This window comes from Heliangelus exortis, chromosome 19 (genome assembly GCF_036169615.1).
Source record: "Heliangelus exortis chromosome 19, bHelExo1.hap1, whole genome shotgun sequence".
Lineage (NCBI taxonomy): Eukaryota > Metazoa > Chordata > Aves > Apodiformes > Trochilidae > Heliangelus > Heliangelus exortis.
This window is the reverse complement of record NC_092440.1, coordinates 10,704,292-10,730,654: the sequence shown is the minus strand read 5'-3', so window position 1 is coordinate 10,730,654 and position 26,363 is coordinate 10,704,292. Positions and strand designations below refer to the sequence as shown.

Below are 26,363 nucleotides of genomic sequence, written 5' to 3'. Positions count from 1 at the left end.
CGGCCCGGGCTCCTCCCGCTCCCGCCTTCCCCCTCAGGGCCGCCCTTCCCTTCTTCCCCTCCCCATTCCTTCCCTACCCGTTTCTATGGCGGCTCCGCGGCGCCGCAAGATGGCGGCCGAGCGGCAGCGGGCAGCGCCGGGCGGTTCGCGTTAGGTGCCATGGCTGCTGCTTTCTTCGTGGCTGTGCTGGTGCTGCTGCTGGCGGCACCCTGCCCAGGACAGCGGGCAGGGGAGCCTGGTGGGTGGGAGGCGACAGCGGCCGTGATGAATGGCGGACTCCGTGTGGGAGAAGGGAGGCAAAAGTGCCGGCGGGGGTGAGGGGAAGGGCGGGGGGGATGCGGCGGGGAGGGCGTGAGGGGAGTCCCCGGGGAGTTGGAAGGCGCGGGGGCTTTTGGTGCCCCAACCCCGAGGGTGCTGGCTCTGGGTTTTGTGAGTGTTTAGCAGTGGGGGGACTCGGAGAGGGAGGGATGGGGCTGGGTTAGGGCTGTGATGGGAGCTCTGGTGAAACGTCCAACTTCGGGCCCTAAACCTGAAACTGCCCCCGAATGCTGAGGGCAGTGTGGTCTGTGTGGGGCTGTGCCCTGCCTGGTACCCTTCATGGCCACAAGAAACTGAATTCAGGAAGAAATATTAAGTATTTGTTGCTTGATTCGTGTAGTAGCATCTTGATCAATGCATTCTCAAAGTATAGAAAGCTAATACAGGATAGAAAGTATAGAAGCAAGTTGAAGCTATTGCTCTACAGCTCTGTGGGAATGTAAAAACAACCCCATACTTGGCATCATGAAATATTTTTGTGCTATTCGTGATGATTTTATATATATGAAGGTAAGGATTTAGCCCAAGCATAAGATTTAAATGTCTTACAGATGTTGCCTTTTCCAGTGTATGCTAAGTCTTGTTTCTTTTTCTCTTCTTAGTCTTTCAGCCTTCATTTATCCATATGTCAGGGCCCAGAGTAAATTCGTTTTTTCTTGGAAATTCTTCAGGAGTTAATTTTTCCATAATTCGAAGTTCTGTAGATGAAGAGACAGGTAAGAATACATTATTTTTTTTTCCCCCTAAAACCCATATAAACAAATACATGTGAATTCTGAATGTTTTTTTGCTACCAGGAAAAACAGTAATGCACTTCATTTAGTGCTTTAATTGTTACTGAAATAGGAACTTCAAAAGACTTACGCTGATTAAGCTCTTAATCCTCTATTGACTTACTTTCAGTTGGGCCTAAGGGTCTGCCTATTTGAAGGCACAAAAGGAGTTTAAATGTACTTTTAATTTCTGAGTCTTTTCTTAATGGCAGTGCAATACTTTTTTTAATTTTTGTTTTCATGCAGGAAAATTGCAGCTTGCAAATTGCAGCAGCAGTGAAAGAGCTGGTGACTGGAATTTGACTGTAACACCTGGTACGGTATGTAAAATACTGATTTTTCAAAATTGGAAGGATTGAACTGTCGTATACTAAGGGCTAGTGAAAATATTAATGTACTAATAACCCAGTTTGAATGTCTTGCCCTTGCTATTTTAGCTTGACTTATTCTTTATGTGGGTGCCCTTTGCTAGAGTTTGCTGAATTGAAGCTTTGACACTTATTCCCTGTTGTCTTCCTCCTCTCCAGAGCTGCCTGTACTTGCTGGCTGGCTGAAACATTTGAGACTGTTTGAGATCTGCTGGAAGGACTAATAAAAAGCAAAGAAAAGTTCTATACATCATTTGTGTTTATTAAACTTCCCTTCAGGGTTATGTTACACAAAATTCCTTCTGGTAAGAAGGAATATAAAGTACTTTAATATGAGGGATCTAACCTGTCAAACTTTATTTTGATTTTTTTTCAGAGCACTTCCAAAGTTACCATAAGCCTGGCTAGAAACCTGCAGATGTGTTTGCCCAATGGCACTGACTGCTGCACAACACCTCTCTGTGTGGTTGAAACACTTCAGGTTTTAGCTTGCCATGATTCAGTGCTGTTGGCTCATCTCCTGATTCAAGCTGAAATCTATGCCAACTCTTCAATTACAGGAAATGTGTCAGGTAAGTGTTCAGATGTGCTAAAGAAAAAATGACATTTTCACTGTTCTTTTCTTCTGCATAGAAAGAAAAAAATAAAAAAGGGATTTCATCAGCAGTAATATCACTAATAGAATTTAACAAATGTGTGTACATGTTCAGAATAAACTGAAGTGTGTATGGTCTATTTATTTGGATTCCAATCCTTTCAATTTTTTTTTTTTTTTAATTCTTTTACAGAAAATGTGACCATCATCCCAAATCAGGTGTTTCATCCACTGGGCTCTTGTCCTTGTGACTTGACAGCTGGAGCTTGTGATGTTCGTTGTTGCTGTGATCTGGTACTTATTCCATATTAAACTTTTAACTGTTTCAACATTTCTTGTCTCTTTCTATTGTCTGGAGGGTGACAGAGATACTTTCAGATGATGTGGCTGGAGAACTTTTTGGATTTTCCAGTTTTTCTAATAATAATTGTTACCTTCTCTACCAAATCAGTTTGATTATCTGTAAGTGTAGAATCTGTGTTGGAAGGGATGTTTAAAATCATGAGTAACCCCCCTGCAATGAGCAGGGCCATCTTCAGCCAGATCAAGTTGTCCACTCTGGCTGTAGTGCCTGTGGTAATACAGTTATTGTGCTAAAAAGTGACATTTTTATTCCCTTTTAGGAGTGTACACCAGATCTGAAGCAGTTATTCAGTGCATCATGTTTCACTGGAGTGTTTGGTGGGGATGTGAACCCACCTTTTGATCAGCTGTGCTCTTCCAAGTCAATGGAATTTACCCCTGATTGGTTTCCCATCCTTTGTGTGCAGTCTTCTCTTGACAATACACCATTTCTTGGCTACTTTTATCATGGCTCTACGTAAGTCTTAAAATCTGTTTTTTCAATGTGTGCATTAGGCATGCTCCCAAAAAGATGAAGTGTTCTTTTCATGAAGGTTATCTTGAAGTTGGAATTTTAGGGTGTGAACTTTGCAGGTCAGTGGAGAAATGCTGTGGGTGCTATATGGAAACATGGGACATGAAAGCAAATGTAGAATTATTTCTGTAAGGTAAAGAGCAAAGAACTGTTTAATTTTTAAACTTGTTTGCAGTTCTGCACCCAGAGTTCCTCCATTTAAGATCCCTTTACAAACTTCCCCTGGGAGACTCTTCACTGGTTACAGACAAGGAGATCCAATTATTACAGAAGAAAATGAATATTTTACCATTCCCCAGGTAATCACTTTGTGTTCAGAAACTTTAGAATCATCTTGATTTGTTTGATACTCTGTGTATATCACTCTCCTTAAGGCTTTGTAACCAGATTCTGCAACTTGCTGTTGTGAGGTGGTGAACTACATTGTTCACAAAAAAAGAAAATAACCACAGAATCATTATTAGAAATAAACTTTATCCTTCATGATTCACCAGCCCATCTCACAAATGGTAATGTTTTATCTCAGGAGATAAAAGCAAGCTTGACATCCCAATAGTCTGTGACATATTTCTGTAATTTTTGGTTGCCTTCTGCGTTACTGAGCACTGTAGATGGTTTTCCCCTTCAGTCATCTGGTTGTACCTTTTTCTAATTCCTTTTGTATTTTACAGAGACTTCTTGGTTATAATTATTATGAGAAATTAGGATTAAGTCATACTTCACACAGAAAATATTTTGCAAGCTGTGCTTTTTAAAATTGAAACCTTTCCCTTGCTATAGATTGAGGTATTTTGGTAATATCACATTATTTGTTTGTCCAAATGTCACATGGCTCTAGTAGATCCTGGAAGCATTTCACTAACAAAGTGTCTTTAAATGAAGAGCCAAGAGGCTAGAAAAGAGTCTGACATTCTTATTTCTGTGTCACCTGCAGCAATCCATGGCAGGACAGTGTGTTGTCAGTGCCCCTGTAGCATATCTCCAGAACTTTGATGTCAGATGTCTCACCAGTCTAGCAGCTTACCAGGAGGGACTGCCCCATGATGTGAGGATCAACAGTGGTGCTGGAGGTATGGTGCAGGAACCCCCACAGGAATGGGTGCTCTGCTTCTCACAGCTGCTGGAACAGGAAAACCCCAAACCTGTTGGCATGGTAGCTACAAGGTGGCAGCTTTGTTCTCCAGTGGCTGTAGTTCAGTGTTTGGGGATGGTGTATTCTTTTTTCTGGTGATTTCCCAGCAAGTGTCCCAATATTTTCAAAGACTTGGGACGTAAGAAATTCTGGGATTTGTATTTGTTTCCCTTTTACATGTTCTGGTGATTTGTACTCTCCCAGCATTTTCAGACTGCTGCAGAGCCCTTTTTCTGTCAAGAGTATCATTACTTTAGAATTAGTGAGAAGTGGTAACTTTATGCCTTACAAAAGCATTTGCTTACTAAGTGTCCTTCTGGAATTTGAGGTAATATCACCAGCATGAAGATAATTTTTATGCTATGTAATAATCTAATTTTTTTTTAGTCTGTGTTACCTTTGTAAGACTGAGATAACTTCCTATGCTCTCAAAACACATATACTTTACCAAAATTAATTTTCTAAATCAATTTCTACTCCATTTTCATAAGAACAAGGATTGCACTTTGGATGTGAAACTGTCTGTCTCTCTCATTAGTCAGGATTACTGCAGATTTTTTTTTTCTTCCAGACTTCATCCAACAGAATGTCATCTATAAGACCATCACTGACATGGGCAAGTTCATCACTCAGAGTGGTATGTCTCTTTCATTTAATAAATATCTTTCTTATCTAACATGTACTGTATAAGATGATTTTGATGCCTAAAATATTCACCTTTTAGGAGGGATCTTTTATGTTATCCAGTGCTCAAAAAGTAAACTTTCTGGCTCACTGTAAAGTAGAAAGAATTTAATGTAACCAACTTCATTTAAAGCTGGTTGAGAAATTGGGTCCCTCAGCTTACATTAAAAGTAATTTGACAAGCAAAAAGCCACAACAAAAGCCAAAAGATATCTTGAACCAAACCAAAGGTATCTTGAACACTTTAAAGAAATTTCCAGGATGAATATGTCATTGGGATGGGCAGACTGTAAGCAGATAGATGTGTCTCTGTTTTGTAAGCTCTCATGCATTTTTAAGGGCCTTTTCCAGCCAATAAGGCAGTTACCTGATGCAGAACAGTGGTTCCTGCTCAGGGGGAGGATAATGCAGCACAAATGAAACTACTGGAATCCAAGCTGATGAGCTAATAATGAGGTTGTGGCTCCCTGGGAGGGATGAGATGAAAGCAGGGAGAGCACTGAGCCCAGAGAAGTGCATCACCTGATATGTAGAATCCAGTGCTGTTTTTTTAGCTACAGAGAAAGGTTTTTAGCTGCAAAAGGACCTGGAACTGCTGATGTTAAAAACCTGATAAGCTCAGAGAGCTGTACTGTCACACTGTCCTAATAAGATGGGACTTAGACAAAAATAAATTATCAGAAAGATTAAAGTTATCCAGAATTTAACTGGAATTTTTTTATGTGTTCTTTTTCAGCTACACTAACAGCTTTCTAATTATCCATGTTTTTCACTGTGGCTTCTTTTTTTTTCTTCTCTCAGAAAGCCTTCATGCTGCTGAGGTTCTGTGTCAAGATGTAACTTTTGCAGAGGATTATACGTTCATTTGGAGAGATGAGAACATAGAGCAAATAAATGTCACTGTCTTCCTGGGAAGTTTATGTGATGGAGGTATCATGAAATTTCTTTTATGATTTTTGATTAACTGGAAATTCTGTGGTAGAATCTCTTGCTTATTCATACTTTTAAAAGAAGAATTTCCCATGGACTCTGGAAAGAAAATTTATAGGGCTGATTTCCATTACTTTCTATGATTTTGAATCTTCTGTTACTAATGAAGGGGGGAAGTTTATATCCTACACAGAACATACATTTGGGTAATCTGATGTTTTTTTTTCTTTTACCAGAACTGCTGGCACAGAGATTCACAGTCAAATTCTTAAGTTTAGAGAGTACTAATGCAACAGAACTGTTTGGGAATCCAGGTATTAATATTTTATTTTGCCTCTTGAAAGTGAAAAGGAAAAAATTGTACTGTACAGATTGTTATCAGTGACTGATGTATTGTTTTGTATCTCTTTCATACTCCTTTATGTTGCCAGCTCCCACTTCCCTGTCTTGATGCACTGCCAATTGTTACACTGGTGATTGGTTCTTGGGCTTTTGTTTTCTGGATATTGATTATTTCAAGTCAGGGTATTCCTCCTGTAATGGAAATATTGTCCATTTACTTCAAGATTAATGAAATTTATTATTAAAACCATGCTAGTGCTTACAGATTCTTATACTATATGTTTACAATTTACCCTTCTATGTTTAGGTTATCAAGTTGGAAAACCAGTGAGAGCTGCAAACATGAATGCTTCTGATACTTCAGGAAGCCTGAACATTTGGCAACCAGGTACTGGCTTGTGGCTGCAGCTTCAACTGCAGTTACTGCTAAAATGTTGGAGGTTCTTTTGTTTCTTTTTTGGGGATTTTTTTGTACATATTTTAGTTAATAATCTCTGCTTTTGCTTTTCTAGGCTATTCTCTAGCTTTTATTCAAACTTCAGTGTAAGCCTCTAGTGCTTTCTTGGAGAACTAAGGTTGAATGGACTTGGATCTATATTTGAACTGTACTCCTTGGTGTTTTTCATTCTAATGTTTGATATTCTGCACAAAACTGAAAGCTTGAGATGAAAAGGTTGATACAGGAAAGTTCAAGTAAGATGTTTTTGTTTCATAGCTGGCAGAGGTTTATGTACCTCAGCAACTTACACACCAGTTTTATTTGGACAAGATACATTCTCAGGCTGCATTCTAGAAGTTGGTATTAATGAAGACTGCAGCTTTTTAAGGTGAGCTAAGTAAGCTGAGTTGTTTTTCCCTGCATCCCTCTTGTTACAAGATTGTCTGCAAGTGCCTACTTTTAGCACTCTTACATTCTTTATAGATATTCATGTAGGCATTTCAGCTCTCTGTGGTCAGTAGTCTCACTGTTTTTAAAAGGGAAATTATAGTGTTTTCACTTGGATATCTCAAATGATTATTCTGGGCTGGAATGCTTTGCCATTTCTTCCCTTGAACAGAGAACTCAAGCTAAAGGTTGTTGAAGTTTGGTTTTGTTGAGTGATAACATCTTTGAGAGGAAGACTTTATGATATAATAACAGTGCAACCCAGAGTGGTAACACGGGTTTGCTTTTTGTATAACTTTACATTCTTGTTTTGCAGGGGAAATGTTACTGAGAAGTTGAATTCATTGATATTATCTACTCACATTGGAAAGAGGGGCAATTCAAGCTACAGGGATCTAAATGACTGGGTGAAAATCATACGTAAGTGAGGTTTGTGTTGTTGTGTATAGTCTAAATATGCTCATACCATGAATAGAGTAACTCAAAATAAAACCAAAATATAATTTTAAATTCCTAAAGATCTCTGATCTGGATTCATCCATCCATGTATGTGTATACACACTCATGTAACTCAATCAGTATGTGGGTACTACAATAATAAAAATAATAAAAAATTTTACTGTTAACCTGTGCATATATAATTTGGCATTTTAGTACCCCCATTGATAAAGTACTCCTTTTTTTGTACTTATTTTATATATAGAAAAGCTTTTTGGTGTGTGTTCCTGTGTGACAGTTACCAGTATTTCACTGAACTGTGACAAAAAGAGAGTTAATGGAAAACACAATGCATTCCATTATGTTTTCTTTTAAATTATTCTGTTCTCCTCCCTAGGTCTTGATCCATTTCATTCTGATACCAATGTGAGCACTGGGAATTTAAAAGGCTTTTGTCCAGATATTCCTGCAAATCTGAATATTCACATCATCTTTGCTACTGTGGGTGCAATACAAGGGATTCCTCAGCAAGAGATTCTTGCTGTGCAGATCAGGTAAAGACTTTGTCAGACTTTGTACATTCTCCCTGCATGGTGTTGAAAATCCAGAGATAATTGATCTCTTCCCAAATACTGTGTATTTTGGCCTTTCCTGGTTATGTTGAGATTCTAGATTTCCATCTACAGCCCTCAAGTAACAGGTACACATATTCTTGCAGCTACTCAACAGTCATATGGCAATTCCAGTGTGGTCTTAGCTGTGAAAACAACATCAGCTTTCTTCCCATCACAGCTTCTGTTCAGTTCATTGAAGTGCCAGCTCAGCCACCTATCCCATTGACAAGGTAATTTTAGTAAAAACATTGATATTTCACCTGATATTGAACAGATGTAATGTGAACAGTGTTGGTCAAAAGTCTACTTTGGTTTGGTGGAGTGCAGAGCAAGAAGGACAGGTCTGAAGATTTATTGGGTAACAATTCTGTAAGTGACAGTTTTCCCCAGGAGCATGAAGAACATGAAGGGCTGTAAATTCCTCTTCAAATTTAATCTGTTTTTAACAGAGCAGCTGCTGTGCTGTCCACTTGAGTGGATGAGGGGTGCTGAGTGAGGCTTCCAAACTGTCAATTGTCTGAAAATGTTTGTCACAAAAAGAAACATCTGACTAAAAATGACAGAAGTGGGAGTAGAAGCTTCTGCTTTTATTAAAGAAAAAAGTTACAATAGCAAGAAGCTTCGTTGTGTTTTATTCCTGTAATCTGGACACCTTTTCTCTTTGTTTTTTCCACTTGTGCTCTTGTAGTGTTCTGAATAAACCTGTTTGTTTGTTTTTTTTTCTTTCAGATTTCAGATTAATTATACAGAATTTGACTGCAATCGAAATGATGTGTGCTGGCCACAACTTTTTTATCCACTGACAGGGTTTTACACAGGTAAAATAATGAGCAACAGGGGATGCTGTGAACTGGTTGTGTGTCTTGGAAACATAATATGTATGTTTGACATGAACAAATACTTTGGAGTAGGGAACTAAGATTTTTCTTTTAGAAAACATAGTCCAAAAAGTCTTTAATTTGGGCTTTCTGCTGTGTTATTTAGCTCTCATATGCTTATATTTTTTTTTTTCTTTTCCTTTTTTCAGGAGAACCATATCCCCGCTGTCTTGCTAAAGGCCTGGTGTTGGTGTTTCTTGTTGTACTTGCAGCAATTACGAGTAACCCTTGGTTTTCAGAATTATGGAACAGTTAAAAATGCTGATATAAAGACAACCATTTTGTTAACTTTGGGGTAAAACTTACGGATAAAGATTCCTGGATTTTGTAGACTTTTTTTATATAAACCTATAACATAAGATACATAAAATGACCTTATGGTATACAGAAAACGACTGTTATTTAAAAAAAAAAAAAAAAAAAAAAGCAATTGAATTATTTTTAGTTCATGGAGAACCCAGCCCAGGGGCTGGTGTCCCCATGGATGGACTTTTGGGGTGTCCCCATGGATGAACCTTCATCCTCTCCAGCTGGTTCTGCTCTCGGGGTGGATTGGGTCAAGGTGGCAGTCCCTTTCCATAGCCAACCACCATGCCCACCCTTTTTTCGAGCAGTGGAGAGCTTATTCACCCTTCTAAAGAGTTAATAACGCTTCAGATGCTCTTCATGCACTGATTTTTAATTCTCTTTTACAATTAATATTCTCCAATTCACCACATAATAGGTTCCGCGCAGGATTTTCACGAAGTCCCAGAACTTACTGGTTTTTCCGCCCTTTTTTTAGGCTGTGAGGGCGAACAACAACCCCACGAAAACCCTCCTTAAAAGTGCTGAAAGCCGGGGGCTGCCCCTCCACCCATCCCAGGATCGACCACCCCGTCCCTCCGCCCCGCTCCGTTTCGCTCCCTCCGCCGGTTGGGCCGGACCGGGCCGGGCCCCGCCCCCGGAAGCTGCCGCCTCCTCCCGGCCGGGCCGGGCCGGGCCGCTCCGCCATGGCCGCTGGACCGCGGGCGGGTGCCGAACGTGTGGCCGCGCCGCCCGGGCGCCCACCCCCCCCTTGAGCCCCGTCGAACCCCTCCGCGCCCCTCCGCTCCCCGCCGCCCGCCATGGGCTCGCTGTTCCGCAGCGAACCGATGTGCCTGGCGCAGCTCTTCCTGCAGAGCGGTTCGGCCTACGAGTGCCTCAGCGAGGTGGGCGAGCGTGGCCTGGCCGAGTTCCGAGACGTGAGTAGCGGCGGCGGCGGGGTCCCGGAACCCGGTGGGGTTTTCTGAGAGAAGCAATGAAGGGGAAAAAGGACCCCCCCCGGCGGGGAAGGGCGAACCGGGCAGAGCTGTTGGCTTTGGGGAAGGTTTCATTCCCGTGGCTCCAAAACACTTCCTTGCCTCCGTTCCCTGAGTGGCACCTGCGGGTGGTGGGTAAAGAACTGAGTCGCCTGAGCGCCAAATTGCGTGGTGGAAAGGCCTGAGAGAGCCCAAACCTCCCCGAGACGCCGGGAGGGTGTTTTGGGGGTGACTGTGTCCTGCCTCTCTCACAGGAGTATTTCAAACCTGAGGGTTTGTTGCAGTAGGACCCCATGGGAGGGCCCGTTACCCACCTAAAGCCACACAGGCTCCAGGTGGAGTGTGTGTTCACAGCTAACAGACATGTCCACCCCAACTTGACAGACGGATGGGAACATCTGAGCTGCTCTCTAGGTTCATTCCTTCAGCATTGCAGGCTGCTGGTTTGTCCAGCGTGTCTGTTCCTGGAGGAGCAATTCATCTTGGAGGAAATTACATGCCCGACTAACATAAAATTGGGTTGGGTAATAATTAACCTTGGTTCTGCGTTGTCTCATCATAACCATATAATCTTTTCTTGCTGACTTAGACTTTGAAATTTCTATCAAACATCTTTCAGAAACGTAGGTTGCAAAACCTTTGCAAAGAAAGCTGGGAGAACTTAAATTAGCAGCTGGTTAGTAAATATGGCAGGTAGGAGGAGGGAGATCTGTAAGAATCATTACATTGCTGTTGTGTTTGACATCTTGATGGCATTCCAGGTATCTGCCACACCATTCATTCCAGAAATAATGTATTAGTGGGGCTGATCTATAAGCTGAGTAAGTAGTTAGAGACAATGCACACTTGTAACATGGGGATGTATGTAAAAAGACTCTTTCAGAACTTAACATTTCACATAGATCCTGTGGAAACCCATGACAACAATTTGCTTGTAGAAGGTTTGTCAATCTGAAGTCATTTAGCAGTATTTCAAAACTCTAGAAATCACAGTAGGAATGGTTTCTCCAGTGAATCCAGTTATTTTGTTAATTTGAGTGCAACTAGCAAAAATCATTGATAATTCTACTTTTGTAAAACCAGTGTTGCTGTTTGAAGACTTATTAACCTTTTTGAGTTTTTATACCTTAGCTGAAAAGCACTTTGTTGAGAGAGAGCATGTAAAATACATGCAAAATTGTCTGCATGAAGTCATGGAAATAGCAGTGGTTTTTTTAGGGCTGGTTGCTGTTAAAAGTACCTAATGAGCATTTTGTTCTTCTTCTTCAGCTTAACCCAAATGTAAGTGTATTTCAGAGAAAATTTGTGAATGAAGTAAAAAAGTGTGAAGAAATGGAAAGAATACTTGGTGAGCTTTGTTTTCATGTCTGCCCTTTCTCATCTGTGACATTAAAAGTTTGTATTCCAAGAGTGGAACCACAGTGAAGGTTTCAGTACAAGTTTTTTTAATCTGCCCAGTCTTGTATAATCTGAATGCTGTAGAATCTTAGAAAATTTTCATATATATTAAAAATAAGTATACATACACTTGTGTAGGATGTTCGTATAGATTTTGGAGTTGGAAGTGACTTGACTGTGGCACTGAGTTGGGTCAGAATATTCAAATAAATTCCTTAATTTGTGTTGATATGCTGCAGTAGTTCTGAGGGTATCACAGTGTCATTTAAGTGGGAAGGGATCCTGTGATATCACCTCATGAGCTTCCAGCTCAGCATGGGCTGCTGGGACAGGTTGTCCAGGACTGTGTCCAGTGGGATTTTGAGTACAGAAACTCCACAGCCTCCCTGGGTACCCTGTTCCAGTGTTTTAACTGACCTCAGATTCTCTGTTTTGGAAGCTGTAAAATTTACCTACAGAACAACCATGTATGAGCTAAATATAGGTTGGAATTTTTTTAAGCTCAGAGGTGAAAGGAGGGTTGCTGGTGTGTGGCTGATAAATAGTTGGGCCCATTTCAGTACTGACTGCTTTAAAACTCTGCTAGGAAAATGGAAGCTTTATGGACATTTCCTTCACTATAAGATAAATTCTTTTCCATGTTATGTAGCTCAGTCCTGTTGAACTTCCAAGCACCCTAAAAAATATCTCAAATTATTAATAATTATGTGCGAATGGAGAATAGAGAAGAGGATGTGTAGAGCATTACAACCAAGATGCAGATCTCCTCAGTGTATCCTGAGGGGAAGTTACTGTAGGACTCTTTTTTATTGGAATCTCTCATCAGAGGCATGTGCTGGTCATGCCAAACCATCCCAGGAGCTATTTTGGTGATCTCCCTGCTCAGCACAAATTGCATTTCTTGTCAAGGTTGCTTAAGCTGCTTTGTTTGAACACTTTTTATTCCAAACCTGGGTCAGTGAGCAGAATGTCAATTTTTGGCAAATGGTGTCAATGTGATAGGTTGCAGCACCAAAGAGACACTGAAGTGTTAAAAGCTTCTAAATAAGTACTTGTGGTTGGAAAATTTCAGATAGCTCACCACTGCAAACTACTAAGACACAAACACTCTGTGTGTTTTATTCCTAGTACTCCATAAGCCCTTAGTTATTTTTTTTACCTGGAGGGACAAGTCTTTACCCTTTCCTTGCATTTTTTGTAAAGACTGAGGTGTGTGTATTGTTGCTAAAATAAATGAATAAAATAACTAGGGCTTCCTGCTGCAATGCCATTGATGGTCAGCACCATCAGTAACAGCTGAAGGTCAACTCTGCCGGATTCTAAGAAGTGTAAGGCTGCACTGTTTTCTTCCTGATGCTGTTTTTCTTCTCACTTTAGGGTATTTAGTACAAGAAATTAAAAAGGCAGATATTCCACTTCCTGAAGAGGATGTTGCTCCTCCTGCCCCCTTAATGAAACACACTTTGGAAATTCAGGTAATTTTTCCACAGCAGATGCCAAAAGTGGGTCTTGGAACTTTATTTCAGACTTAATCACTGGCTATCTTACTACTTGTGACTTAAATTACAGGGATGTGTCATGGGAAGCAGAAGTGTTTGCTTTTGGTTTTGTTCATTGTTTTTTTTGGGAGCTTAACTTCAAAGCCTGGCAGTGAGCATGTGATATTAACACAAAATTGCTCAGAAAGACAACTAAGATAACATGGGGTTTGCAATTACGTATCTTAGAGTGATGGATTTGGCATATTGCACTGTTCCAGACAAACTGTTATCTGTAGATCCAGTTTTTCAGCCTCGTTTCTTGCTTTGGAACTTAGTTTTTCTGGTATTGTGTTAGAAGAAGAAACTTGTAAAAGGTGGACATGATTTTGAAAGACATTCTGGTTGCTGTAGTTCTATTAACAGAATAAATAAGTGTCATGCCCTGTACCACCTGAAATTCTAATTCCAAGTCTGCATTACTTATCTTGGACACAAAAAAGGGTCAGAACAGCAGACTTAACAGATGCCAGGGAAGGATCAACTGTTCTCCATACCAAGCTATCTTTATCAGACTAGGAATGAAACTTATAAAGCTTAAGTTAATTAAGAAATTGGGAAACTGCCATCATTGCAGCAAATTACCATGTGCTTAAAATTCATTCTCCCTGGATTTCCAAGAGAATATAACAGATCCTGTGTCATTTCTTTTCTCCACATTTTAGGAACAGTTGCAGAAGCTGGAGACAGAATTGAGGGAAATCACTAAAAACAAAGAAAAGCTGAGGAAAAACCTGCTTGAACTGACAGAATACATGTGCATGCTGGAGGTCACACAGAGATTTGTCAGGAGAACAGCTGAGGTACTGCTTGTGGTGTTTGGCCAGGGCTGTGTGTCAGGTGGGAGCAGTTCTGGTGAGGTGCATGACTTGGTGTTGAGTTTTATAGCTCTGGGTGCTGTTCAGTGAGTGCTGTTTGAGCTCAGCACCCAGAGACCTGGCAGCCTGGTGTGTTCATGCAGCAAAATGCAGCCCTCAACTTCAACAAGCTTTGTGATTTCTCTGTTGAAGAGTTTGAATGCCACAGCTGGTGCCAGCTGAAAATGAAGGTGTGTTGGTGTTATTTTGGTGCCTAAACTGTGGAACTTCAACAAGCTTTGTGATTTCTCTGTTGGAGAGTTTGAATGCCACTGCTGGCACCAGCTGAAAATGAAGGTGTGTTTGTGTTGTTTTGGTGCTTAAACTCTGCTATGAAATGCACCAGGGAACTTTTGCACCACTGACTGTAATTAAGAGCAGTGGCCTCGAGATCCCAAGGTCTTTCTCTTGTCTGGGTTGAACACAGGAGTTTTATATTTTTATTGAAATGATTTACTTAGCTTTTCTTTGCAATAATAAATGAATCAAAACACTTTTTTTCCCTGAAAGCTGTGAATGATCTTCCTTTTATTTGCTAGTATGAATCCAGTTTGTATGCAAATTATGAAGAATTTCCTGCTGTGGAAAATGAGCCATTAGCGGATTACAACTGTATGCACAGGCTGGGTGCCAAGCTGGGGTAGGTATGGTTCAAGCCACACATGGCAGGTTGTCACTGAGCTGCTGTAAATAATGGGCTTTTTTCTTAAAATATGGGGTATAGTGATCTCAGATGGACAAAACAGTTTTAGACAGGATAGGAGTCTGGCCCAAATGTGCCTTTGTAACAGAACTGGATTATTTCAAGAGGACAGTAGCAAAAAAAATTGTCACAAAACTTCCCTCAAAGCAAATATATGTATTAAGGAAAGTCTCTAAATGCTCTAAAAAGGTTCTTTCTCATACTGTTCAAACTCTTTTTTTCTAGAATAAGCACAAAGCATTTTAATCACCTGTCAGTTGTAAATGTAACATTAATAATGGTATTGCCTTCTTGCCTTTAAAATGATGCATGAATACTGCTCTCTGCAGCCATTACCAGAGAGTGTCTTACCAAGGAAAAGTTAAGAACTTTACTCTCACAGAAGGAATGTCAAACACAGTTCTAGTTGTGTGCTCAGGCCTTCAGTCTGTTTGCTTTCCAAACAGAAATTATGTCTCTGTTTCATATACCATTCACTTCTTGTTCAGGGTGCTGCCTCCTCTAGAGGTGGCAGATGCTCAGTTATCATGACTGTGTGATCATGACTGATGATGTACTCCTAGTTTTTAATTTTTGTGGATTGTAGCTTATTTTTCAAATTTTTCTTTTTCCACAGATTCATATCTGGGTTAGTTCACATAGCAAAAGTTGAAGCATTTGAAAAAATGCTGTGGAGAGCCTGCAAAGGCTTTACTTTTCTTACATATGCAGAGCTGGATGAATGTCTGGAAGATCCAGATACAGTGAGTAAACATTGTAAATACCAAATTCTTTTGTTTGCACTTTTCATAAAGACTTGGAAGAATTGCTGCTTATGTCTGCTTCCAGTGATGTAAATGATTTCCCAGTGCCCTTGCAGGAAAAACTGTTTTGAAGTATTGGAACTTGTAAGACTTAAAAATTGGAGGTCTTGATTCCACCATAAATACAGGAATGACAATTAATTTATGGCTCAGCTTGATGAGAGCAGAACTTCATTGTGGAATAGGAGCAGCTGTGTGATTGTCTACCTTGATCACAATATATGGCATAAATGGCTGCTTGGGTATTGATTAACTAGGTCTGTACTGTGAACTACATTTTAATATTCATTTTATTTGTTCATTCAGTAGCTAAGGAAAAAAAAGCCTGGAGTTGGTTTTCTGTGACCCTTTTCTCTTTATAAAATTCTTGTAAATTAGCAGTTATGGCTGCCTGATCTGTCACTTCTAAATCCTTCTTTGATTCTAATTTGTAACATTTACATTTTTAATATTTTTTGTTAGTAATAATTCTGAGGTGGTAAAATATATCTTCTATTCTCCATCAAAACCTTTTTTTCTTTTTTTCTCTAATATACAAAAGAAGGTGAGATACCAGCACACTTAAATTTTATTTTTTCATATTTACTAAAATGGTGGAAGATTAATTCTACTAACACAGTGTTTTCTAATTATTAAAATTATTACTTTGCTCTATAATTATATAGCAGTGAGTTGTTGGTTAAAAACAAACTTCATAAACTTAACTTTTTTGTTTCTTTTAGGGTGAAACCACAAAATGGTTTGTTTTTTTAGTGTCCTATTGGGGTGAACAAATTGGCCAGAAAGTTAAGAAGATTTGTGATTGGTAAGAATTAAAACTAATATATAATTTTTTTTATACTCAAGTTATTTTCTTGTTAGTTTTCTCCCTTTTCCCCTTCCTTGTAAATACTGATTTTTAGGCAGGGTTTTTGAAATGAAATTTATTCCTCTCCCTGCACTGCATCTATCTTTGTAGTTATGCAATATACAGATAGATGTATGAGTCATTTTATCTACACTCCTTAGTACAGGCAGAATACTGAGTCTCTCATCTCCATCTCCTCCATGGTTATTAATTGGTGTGTTGCAGATTTGATTAGGCCATGGGGTTAGGTCATGTGTTCTGTTTTAGTTTGGTTATTTACCAGAAACTTGTGTGTTTCTGCAGCTATCACTGTCATGTTTATCCCTATCCAAGCACCCTGGAGGAGCGCCAGGCAGTTGTTGAAGGACTAAATGTTCGTATTCAGGATCTTCATATTGTGAGTAAATAAAAGTATTCTCTTTATTTATTTATTTTATTATTTATTTATTTTTTTATTTTATTCTCAGTTACTGCACTGTAGGACTTTAATTTGACTAACCACAGCATTAAATGCATGAATGCTGTTGATATAGTATTAAATACACAAACAATAGGTTCTCTTAGTGGTTTACATAACCACTGTTACATTTTCAATTAAATATTTTTGTTTTTTTTTTTTCTTGGTCAAAGGTGCTGCATAAAACTGAGGATTACTTACACCAAATCTTGTGTAAAGCGTCTGAATCCATCTATACATGGGTTATCCAAGTGAAGAAGATGAAAGCCATTTATCATGTACTCAACCTGTGCAGTTTTGATGTCACAAATAAATGTTTAATTGCTGAGGTTTGGTGTCCAGTGGCTGATATGCAGAATTTACGCCATGCTTTGGAGGAAGGCTCAGTAAGTCAGCTGAGTGCTCACTCATGTTAAAACCTTTGTCTTTAACTGATGATACAGATAAGGAAAGAAAATAATTATTTAAAATAGGCTAAAAGTAGGCAAAGGCCTGCCTGGGTCTCTATGAACTCATAAAATAATTTCTTTCTTCCCTAGCAGAGCCTTTACATAGTGCTGCATTGGGACTGGGTGGTTGTTGTTGTTGTTGTTTTTTATGTATGTGTGTGGTGGTTTGTGGGGGTTTTTTTGGTTTTTTTTTCTTTTATTGAAAAAGAACAATTTTCTTGGCTCAAGTCTGGCCTCACAGTGCTATCTGCAGTCAAGTAGAAGGTGTGAATTCATTTGTACTAGTTGAGTCCAGCTCCATCTTTTTGTTTGACAAGAGGGAACTTTTAGTAAAAAGTTTGTTTTATAGTATTGACTGATTCTTATTTGGCATTTCATATAAAATAAGGTTTAGAACACTGTAGATAATCAGTGTTTTCAGAGGGTCAGATCAATGTACGTTGTTTTTTTTTTAAGAAGGCACCAAGGGATAAGTGTTGAACTTGGGGCTTTATCTATTTAATATTTCAGGATCGATGAAACTGCTAACAGATAAAATGTTGTCACTTTGATTAGATTGAGTATCACTTGAGTTTTTATATGAATGTGTCTTCTTTCTGCCTGCAATTAGAGGAAGAGTGGAGCTACAATTTCTTCATTCATGAATACCATCCCAACAGCACAACCTCCTCCAACTCTGATCCGTACCAATAAATTCACCTCAGGGTTCCAAAACATCGTTGATGCTTATGGAGTTGGAAGCTATGGGGAAGTTAATCCAGGTTGGTTCTTAGGAAATCTGAACTGTGCTGTTGTTACTGCCTGCCTTGGGATGTGTTTAAATACCTTGATATCCAGGGGGAAAAAGGATTGTCCTCAGGTATTTTTGCAGCTATGTTATGCTCTACAGGAGAATGTGCATTACAGTACAGAGCCAAAATAGCCAGGAAGAAAGAACTGGTTTTTAATTTTATTTGTCTGAGCTTGTATTTTTATCCTAATGCTCAGCTATGGAGTTGTCATTACTGAGGTTTATTCACAAGCAAGCTTTAAACTGAGTTAAATTTAGACTGTGTGGGAAAGGTCTGTTAGCAGGGGGTGAAATAGCTTTCAAACATAGAGCTGAAAATTGTTTGAGAGGTGAAAGTAAGTGAATTGCTTTGGCATCATTCAGGTGGCAACATCACCTGTTGAGTTGTGTGGCTGAAATCTGTTTTGTTGTCATTTCAGCTCTCTTCACCATCATCACTTTTCCCTTCTTGTTTGCTGTGATGTTTGGTGACCTGGGGCATGGTCTGCTGATGTTCATATTTGCACTCCTGACAATACTCTATGAAAACCACCCTAGATTACGAAGATCAGAAGATGAGGTAAAAGGAATTAGAAATAATTTACCTCCCATCCGGCAAGATAACTTTGGTTGAACATCTACAATGTTCCTGAAAAGTACAATTTTTTGCATGTGTCTTGGGCTGGGTTTTTTTTTCAATGGCATTGAAATGGCAGAAATAATCTAAGATGGAATGAAAGACTGACAGAAATTAATTGAAACTGTTGGGCTTCTCATTCCTTCTGCCATGGCTACTTAGGTGTGTTTTAGAAAATGTGGTTACAGTGAGTAACATGAGGAGAAAATGTTTTTTCAAATTCCATCTCCTTTTATTGTTTCTGAAAAGTAGTTTGGAATTTATTAAACTTAATTTTAACTCATTTTTTTTAATGATACAGGGTTGGACTGCAGGATCACCTGCATAACTCATTAGAATTACATTTAATTAAGAATGGCTGTAAATTACTTAACTTCTTGAACACCAGTCCTGGAGAGGAAATGCAGCTTACAAAAACTATTCATTAGTGTAACAATGGCAGTGAGAAAGGGGTCAGTTTGTGTCCTGGAGCTTGCATGGGGACTTCAAATCTCTGCACTCAGTTTAAACCATAGTTATCTCTCAGAATTTTCTTCTTGCTGCTCTGTTTCCCAGTGCTTATAAACCTTTGCATATAAATCACGTGGCACAAAAAATGGTGAGTGCAGGGAGGTAAATTGTACCCAACTGGTGACTGCTGTTTGCAAATTGCATATTCTCATGCTTAAAGCAAAATTCTGTGCTATGTCTTGGTTGGTTGTAGGTTTATTCATCTTCCTTAAAGACTGTTCAGAAGAATTTTTAGTTTTTAGAAGTCTTTGTATGGCCAAAAATGTTTTTTTTTTTTAAATGTGTATATAACAGTTGTCCACACAGCAGTTGATGGTCTCTTTTTTTCTCCTTTACAATACTTACAGATAATGAAAATGTTGTTTGAAGGCAGATATGTTATTTTATTAATGGGTCTCTTTTCTGTGTACACTGGATTGATCTATAATGACTGTTTTTCAAAGTCATTAAATATATTTGGTTCTGGATGGAATGTTTCAGCAATGTTTGAACAGAATATTTGGAGGTGAGTAGCATGCCTGTTTGCTAGACTGTGATGACAAAAATGTGCTTTCTGCAACAGTTTAACCCTTTTTCTCACCCATTTTAACCCTTTTTTAATTGAGAGTACTAAGTAAATGTAGTGAAATAAAGCAAAATCTAGTTGTTAAGGTAAGAAGTGCTACTGTGCTAAGGGCTAAGTGATACATCTACACTTAAAGGCAGCAATAGTTATTCAAAACAAAAAAAAAATCTAATTGTTTACTATTTTAAATTGGGAAACCCTCACAATCTTTGCACAGCTTTTCTTAATAGTAAAAAAAAAAAAAAAGTAGGTTATGTGAATTGTCTGACCTGCTTTTTCACGAAGTGGAATAACCTAATTGTTTTGAGGTGTCATGGCCCTTTTGTATTTAAATGTTCACAACTTGCATTTAATTTTGCCTCAAAACCAGGAAGGGGCTTAAAGTGGTAGAAAACCACTGACTTTGGCTGTGAACAGGTTGTGAGTGCTGTGCTAAGTAAAAACTATGTGAAGTTGAGTGGGAACTCATCCAAAAGCAAAAGGGGAAAAAAGGTATCAGTTATTCTGTGGATGTTTGTTAGTGAATTATAAATTGGGAGCTTTTTAGATTAAATTTTCCGTTGTAGAGTAATGAGGAATAATAACCAGAAACTTTCAGAGACAATTAATGTGAATTTTTTTTTCTCTGTTGTTTTTATTTGCCAGGTCCTTTATGCACAGAAATCCTTTTGTGCTTCTTTTAAAGTCTGACAGTGGGTGTGCAAGTCCATCATATCAAGGAAATTGGGAATGACTTGCAGGACTGAAAGTGAATATTGTCACTGTGTTTAGACAATGTCAAATCTGACTGTGTTTTTCTTTCTTCTGCAGTCTTGAGGATCTGAAGTCTCATCAGTTTTTAACACTGGATCCAAATATTACTGGTGTATACAAGGGAGCTTATCCCTTTGGAATCGATCCGGTTAGTTTTATTCTTTTAAATTACCAATTTTTGATTATCATTTGTTAATTAGATTTTGGTGTGTGTGTCAGGAAGATAACTCATGCTATGGTAAAATACATTTCTGCTTGCATTCTCCATTCAAAAAGAGCTTTTCCCTTAATGAGTCAAAGAGAGATTTAACTTTTCACAAAACTCAAATTTCAGTTACAGAATACTGTTGTTTTTTTTTTTTTTATTACACTGGTCTTTAATCCTGGTTTTGTCTTTTCTCCTCCAGATCTGGAATTTGGCAAGCAACCGTCTCAGTTTTTTAAATTCTTTCAAAATGAAAATGTCTGTGATTTTTGGAGTAACTCACATGACATTTGGAGTTCTATTGGGGGTATTTAACCACTTGTAAGTATAATAAGTTAATATTAACATTGCAGGTTTTTTCAGTTCTTGAATTATAACAGTTAATCTGTTAAGGAAAACTGGAACAACATTTTAGAAACAATAATAGTAAACTGATCTTAAAAAAGACAGTAACAGAGAGGTTTTCCTTAAGTTTCATGAAGTGATGGATCAGTTTTATGCCAGAAGTCAGAAGACCATGATTAATACAAATTTAACTTCACTTGTTGTTAATGTGTCTCTTATGACCTTGATTTCCACTGAAATACCTGATTAAAATTTCATTTAATAAGAAGAAACCAGGTTTCTGAATTTTGATTTCAGTCTTGTTGCTCAGGAGTGCTGGGTACTGCTCTGTTTTACTGGAGTCCTGTTTAGGCTATATATTTATTTACCTTGACTTTTTCTTGTAAAACTTATTTTTCTTTTTTTTCTGGTTGTTACCTTTTAGGCATTTCAAGAAGAATTATAATATTTATTTGGTTTTTCTTCCTGAACTTTTATTCATGATGTGCATCTTTGGCTACCTGGTGTTTTTGATCTTCTTCAAGTGGTTATCATACTCTGCAGAGGACTCTACATCTGCTCCTAGTATTCTGATTCACTTTATTAACATGTTCCTGGTTCCTGGTGGTGAAACAGACGACTTCTACACTGGACAGGTTAGAAGTGTTCTTAGAAGCTTCCAAAAATCTTGGTTTTCCCTATACAGAGAACACTTAACCATCAACCTTTCATGACTGGCAGAGTGTTCCCCTAGGAATTTATCAGATTAAGGAGAAATTAAACCTTATGATAAAATAACTTTAATTTGTTGTAAGGCTTTATGTAGTGGCCTCTGAAAATCATATATTTCTAGGACAAAATCTTCTAGGTTAAAATTAAGGTTAGAGTACAGTCCTAAGATTGTAATTTTGATGCTTTTCCATGTGCTGTAAATAATTTTACTGGGTATCAATAATGCCTTAATCTAGAACCCAGCCTTGAAAGTGCTGGATGTCTGTAACCCAGTTAAAGGGATAATTAAGTAAAATACTTCATGTTTAGTTTGGGGTGGGAGTGCATACCCACTGAAACCAGTAGTACTTTTCCTATTCTTACATGGGCCTTTAAAGGAAAAAGGCTTTTTTTCTGGCTTTTGATTTTGTGATCTAATCTAATTTTCTTTCTTTCTCCCCCTAAACAGGTTGCACTACAGAGGATTTTACTTAGCATTGCTTTTCTTTCTGTTCCTGTAATGCTTTTTGGTAAACCACTTTATTTATATTGGTTGCACAGTGGAGGCCGAGGAAGAATGTACAGGGTAAGTCTGGAGAGAGACTCCCACAAATCTTTACTATGGAAGAATTCAGCTGCTGTTGTATCACTTACAGAGTAGTGTCCTTACTACATATTTCTACTCAACTTGAAAGCTTTTTACTGTAATGCATAATAATGCTTTGTTCCTCTAGGTCTCTTTTTGTCTTTGCCTGTGACTACTTAAATAAATTTAAAAAATCAGAAGTCAGTCCACTTGCAAGAGACATGATGCCTTTCCATTTTGCAGAGGGGCTACAAGCTGGTACGAAAAGAAAGTGAAGAAGAACTTTCTCTGCTGAGATCTCATGATGTGGAAGAAGGAAGCAGTCATTCAGACAGTGGGCAGAGAGAGGGGGAGGGAGAGGAGGTAATGGTTTTATTTAATCTCTGGTTTGCGGGTCCTTAGAAGCAAAGTAGGGGTGGAAGATGAAAATCTGAATGCTGTGTCCCTGTAAATTTCAAGAAAATCAGAGGGAGATGTCTGGGTACAGTTTACTTACTTTCATTTGTTGCTATTGTATCATTGTTTCTTAGTATATTTCTAGTGCTACCATCTTATCCGTAGTGGAGACAGGAAAAGTGCTTTATTTTCATCTTATATATTTTTTCTTAAATAGAAGAGTGGAATAAAAATCATGGGTTTTGTATGGTTTTATGGAATCCTAAAATCAAGGCAAGAGGACCACTGGCCAGCTTCCTGTTAATTTATCTTGGCTTTTCATCCAGACAAAAGCCTTTTATGTCTGCAAATTACATCTTGTGATGAGGATTATTGCTAGCAGGGGTTGGGAGACATGAGCTGCATTCCTGGTCCCCAGCTATTGCTGCAGTTCAGTTTGGCCAAATTTTTAAAAATCTTAAGTGATTTCATCTGAATTGGAAGACAAAAAATGGCTTCAGTTTCCCAGTGTGCAGAAAATGAGTAGCACTTGCTTCACTGGGGTAGTAGCTTCTTGCTTCTCACATACAGAAAACAGAAATATTGTTTGCTTAAATAAAATGCATCATAGACCTATGCAAAGTAGGTGTTGAAACTTGCAGTCTTGGAAATCTTTGTTAGCAAGGAGTGCCTATATATACAGTTATTTTTCTATTACAGTTGTTGCTACTAATTAGTCCTGGTTTTAAAGATGCAAAAATTGATGTTGTGAATTTACCACATCAGTGCAATGACAATTAGAACTATCACTGGTTTCACTATTTAGTGTTTTTTAGTATTAAATCGTACTCCTCATGGAAAACATAAAATGTAGTAATTTCTACCTATCAACAATTAATTGGGGAAACTAGCTAGAAACTATAGCATTTTTTAATAATTTTTTAATGATTTTTTAATGAGCATTTTAATGATAATAAGGATCTTAAACATAGCACATCTTTTTTTACTTGATGTGAAATCAGTGTGTTGCCCTAAAATGGACTTTTTTCCTTCCATGCTTAGTAAGCTTTGCAGATGAATTTTTTCTGTACTGTGTTTAAATGGATTAAAATGTATTTTCATATTTTAGCTTAATTTTGCAGATGTTTTTATGAATCAAGCAATTCACACCATTGAATACTGCCTGGGATGTATTTCTAATACAGCCTCATATCTGCGACTCTGGGCTTTAAGTCTTGCTCATGCACGTGAGTGGGTTTTGTTGCTTGGGTTTTTATCTGTTTTTATTTTAATGCTTGCTAGAGGAGGGGGGCTGGCTTGTTGAAGTGATACTACTATGATAGATTTTTCTTAATTTAAGAAAATTCCCTTTTTAATCGTGATAATTATGCAAACTTTTTTTTTTTTTTTTTTTGTAATAGAGTTATCAGAAGTTCTGTGGCAGATGGTGATGAGAGTAGGTCTTCGTGTGGATACAACATATGGTGTCTTACTGCTAGTCCCTGTCCTAGCCTTTTTTGCTGTGCTAACAATTTTTATTCTTTTGGTCATGGAGGGGCTTTCTGCTTTTCTCCATGCTATACGACTTCATTGGTAAGTTTGTTTTTTCTTTATACATTTCGGCATATACTGACTTGTTTAAGAGGAATTTTTGTGTCAAAATATTGTCAGTATTGCCAAAATACTGTCAAGTGCCTCAAAATATGTCAATATCTCAAAGCATTAAGTGCCTAAAAAAGAAAACTGTAAAACAGACTAATGCTACTGTATTAGGTTTATCTAATACATTACAGAAATGGTTTCTTAGTTGAATGTGATTATTATTCTGGAATATTTTCAGTAAATTCAAATATTATATTGTCTTGTGAAATACATTAACCTCTACTACATTCAGAGCTGATGAACTGTGATTACGTTTGATTTATAGTATTGCAACTTTTCATACTATAGAACTGGAATAATGTGGATAAGTATTTTTAATTTCAGTCTGGTTATATAATTGAATAGCTTCAGTCTATTTATTATTATACTATTATTTATTATACTATTACTTATTATTTTGGTTCAACAGAACATTTGTATTAGTGAGCAAAACTTTTGCTAGTGGTGCTGCCAGCCCTCAAGTATTTTAATCCTTTCTTAGTCTTAATATCCCTTGCTCTGCACACTGGAGTGGATTCAGAGAATATTTAGCTTGAAAGCTGATTAATTTTACCATGTAAGGAAAGGCAGACATATAGTATATAAACACATGAGACAGAATTATATGCATTACAGAGGATTGGTTTTGTTCAGCCTCTTGTGTTGCACAGTTCCATCACTTAACCACCAGTCATTTGGGATTAATACACAAATTCTGTTTTTTTTATCTCTCGTTTCAGGGTGGAATTTCAGAACAAATTCTATTCTGGTGGAGGATACAAGTTTACACCTTTCTCTTTTAAGCACATTTCTTTACATTTTAATAAAGACGATACAGCATAGTTTGGTTGCTGTCAGCAGAAGAGTTTGGAATTGTCTGCAAATAATCATGTGATTGGATCTCACCTATGAATGGTTTCTTGCAGGACGGAGTGTTCTTCACTGATTGCCTTATAATGCAGCCAAATAATTCTGTAATATATACCTCCTATAGAAATACATAGCAGATTTGGAGCATCTTGTAAAATATATAGATATAAAATGTACATTGTTCTTGATAAACTAATGTTGTAAATTAAATTTATTCTTTAAAAAAAAAAAACCAAAAAAAATGTTACTGCTTGTCCTAAAACCAGTGTAGGCATTTTTTTTTCCTTGAGGCTGTTTATTTCCTTGGATGATTACTTCTAAGTTACCTGAAAGACTTTTTGTCACATTAAGCATTCCTTACTAATCACATACTACCATCTCATACCCTTTGGGAACAATTCAGCAATGCCACACAAGCTGTGTATGGTCAGTACTTGTTCCAGAAAGATTATGAATTTTAAATTTATACATAGCAATACAACATGCTCTTTTTTTTGGCCAGATTAAAAATGCACCAAAACTATTAACTGTTTATTCTCAGTTTTGCCCAGAGTAATTTCTTTAATATTTCAGAAGCTCCACTGATATATAATGTTGGAGAAGACAACAGAACTGAAAGGGGAGACTGAAGTTCTAGCACTCTTCTTTCCCAGTCGTGAGGAGCTTTCTCAGAGGTGGTCTCTGAAGCCAACCCCTCACTTGCAGTGACCTCGATGGGTAAAAAGCCTCAGAAAAAGCCTCACACTGGCTGGGTGAGGACTCAAATAAAAGAACCAACATTTTTATCCTTGAGTTCTGTTTTTATAGTGTGATCCCATACAGCGTTTATGCTCCTAGGAGTAACTTTTTCACGGGGAACAATCGCACATTTTTATTTGGCTGTGAGGACGTTAACTTTTCCCTGAGCCTGATTCAAAGTTCGCACCGCATAGGTGGAAAAAAAAGGGGTCATTTTACATTAATTTTTTTGTATTGGTGTGAAAACGGGCGTATCACCCGTAATGTTTGAACATCTGTGCTGTGAGAACAGCATTAAGTTACACTTCGCACTTGTTTCATACTTTATTCCCAATAAAACTTCCTTTGCGCTGTTTGGAGCCTTTCGTACCCATTTCCCTTTCCCGGGCAGTGCTGCAGGGGCCGGGATTGACCTGGGGACCGTCCTCCCGTTATGTCCCCTCCATCCCTCAGCCGCAGCCCGCTCCTCCCGCCGGGGCTGAGGTAACCGCAGGAGCGCGGGCGGGCGGGGC

At 38.3% G+C, this 26,363-nt stretch overlaps 2 protein-coding genes across 3 annotated transcripts; both read left to right on the top strand.

Moving 5' to 3' along the window:
• Positions 1-77: 77 nt before the first annotated feature.
• Positions 78-9,227, top strand: TCTN2 (tectonic family member 2). The gene is made up of 18 exons (XM_071763050.1): positions 78-238; positions 921-1,034; positions 1,338-1,411; positions 1,836-2,031; positions 2,248-2,348; positions 2,678-2,874; positions 3,107-3,230; positions 3,866-4,001; positions 4,635-4,700; positions 5,549-5,677; positions 5,914-5,991; positions 6,327-6,407; positions 6,735-6,846; positions 7,222-7,325; positions 7,741-7,897; positions 8,062-8,187; positions 8,687-8,775; positions 8,985-9,227. Exons 1-18 carry the CDS (start codon positions 160-162, stop codon positions 9,089-9,091), a joined length of 2,070 nt encoding a protein of 689 aa, XP_071619151.1. The 5' UTR covers positions 78-159; the 3' UTR covers positions 9,092-9,227.
• A 562-nt stretch (positions 9,228-9,789) lies between these two features.
• ATP6V0A2 (ATPase H+ transporting V0 subunit a2) lies at positions 9,790-26,210 on the top strand. 2 transcript variants are annotated; one of them, XM_071763048.1, is made up of 20 exons: positions 9,790-10,058; positions 11,385-11,463; positions 12,891-12,988; positions 13,717-13,854; positions 14,448-14,548; positions 15,228-15,354; positions 16,137-16,219; positions 16,565-16,658; positions 16,892-17,104; positions 17,778-17,928; positions 18,377-18,516; positions 19,431-19,588; positions 20,459-20,549; positions 20,809-20,927; positions 21,376-21,586; positions 22,111-22,227; positions 22,471-22,590; positions 23,732-23,849; positions 24,024-24,195; positions 24,984-26,210. In XM_071763048.1, the coding sequence occupies exons 1-20, from the start codon at positions 9,942-9,944 to the stop codon at positions 25,084-25,086; spliced, it is 2,550 nt and encodes an 849-aa protein (XP_071619149.1). In that variant the 5' UTR covers positions 9,790-9,941; the 3' UTR covers positions 25,087-26,210. The 2 variants fall into 2 exon arrangements, with proteins under 2 accessions (XP_071619149.1, XP_071619150.1); XM_071763049.1 differs by lacking the exon at positions 11,385-11,463 and having other exon boundaries at positions 9,929-10,058.
• Positions 26,211-26,363: the final 153 nt, after the last annotated feature.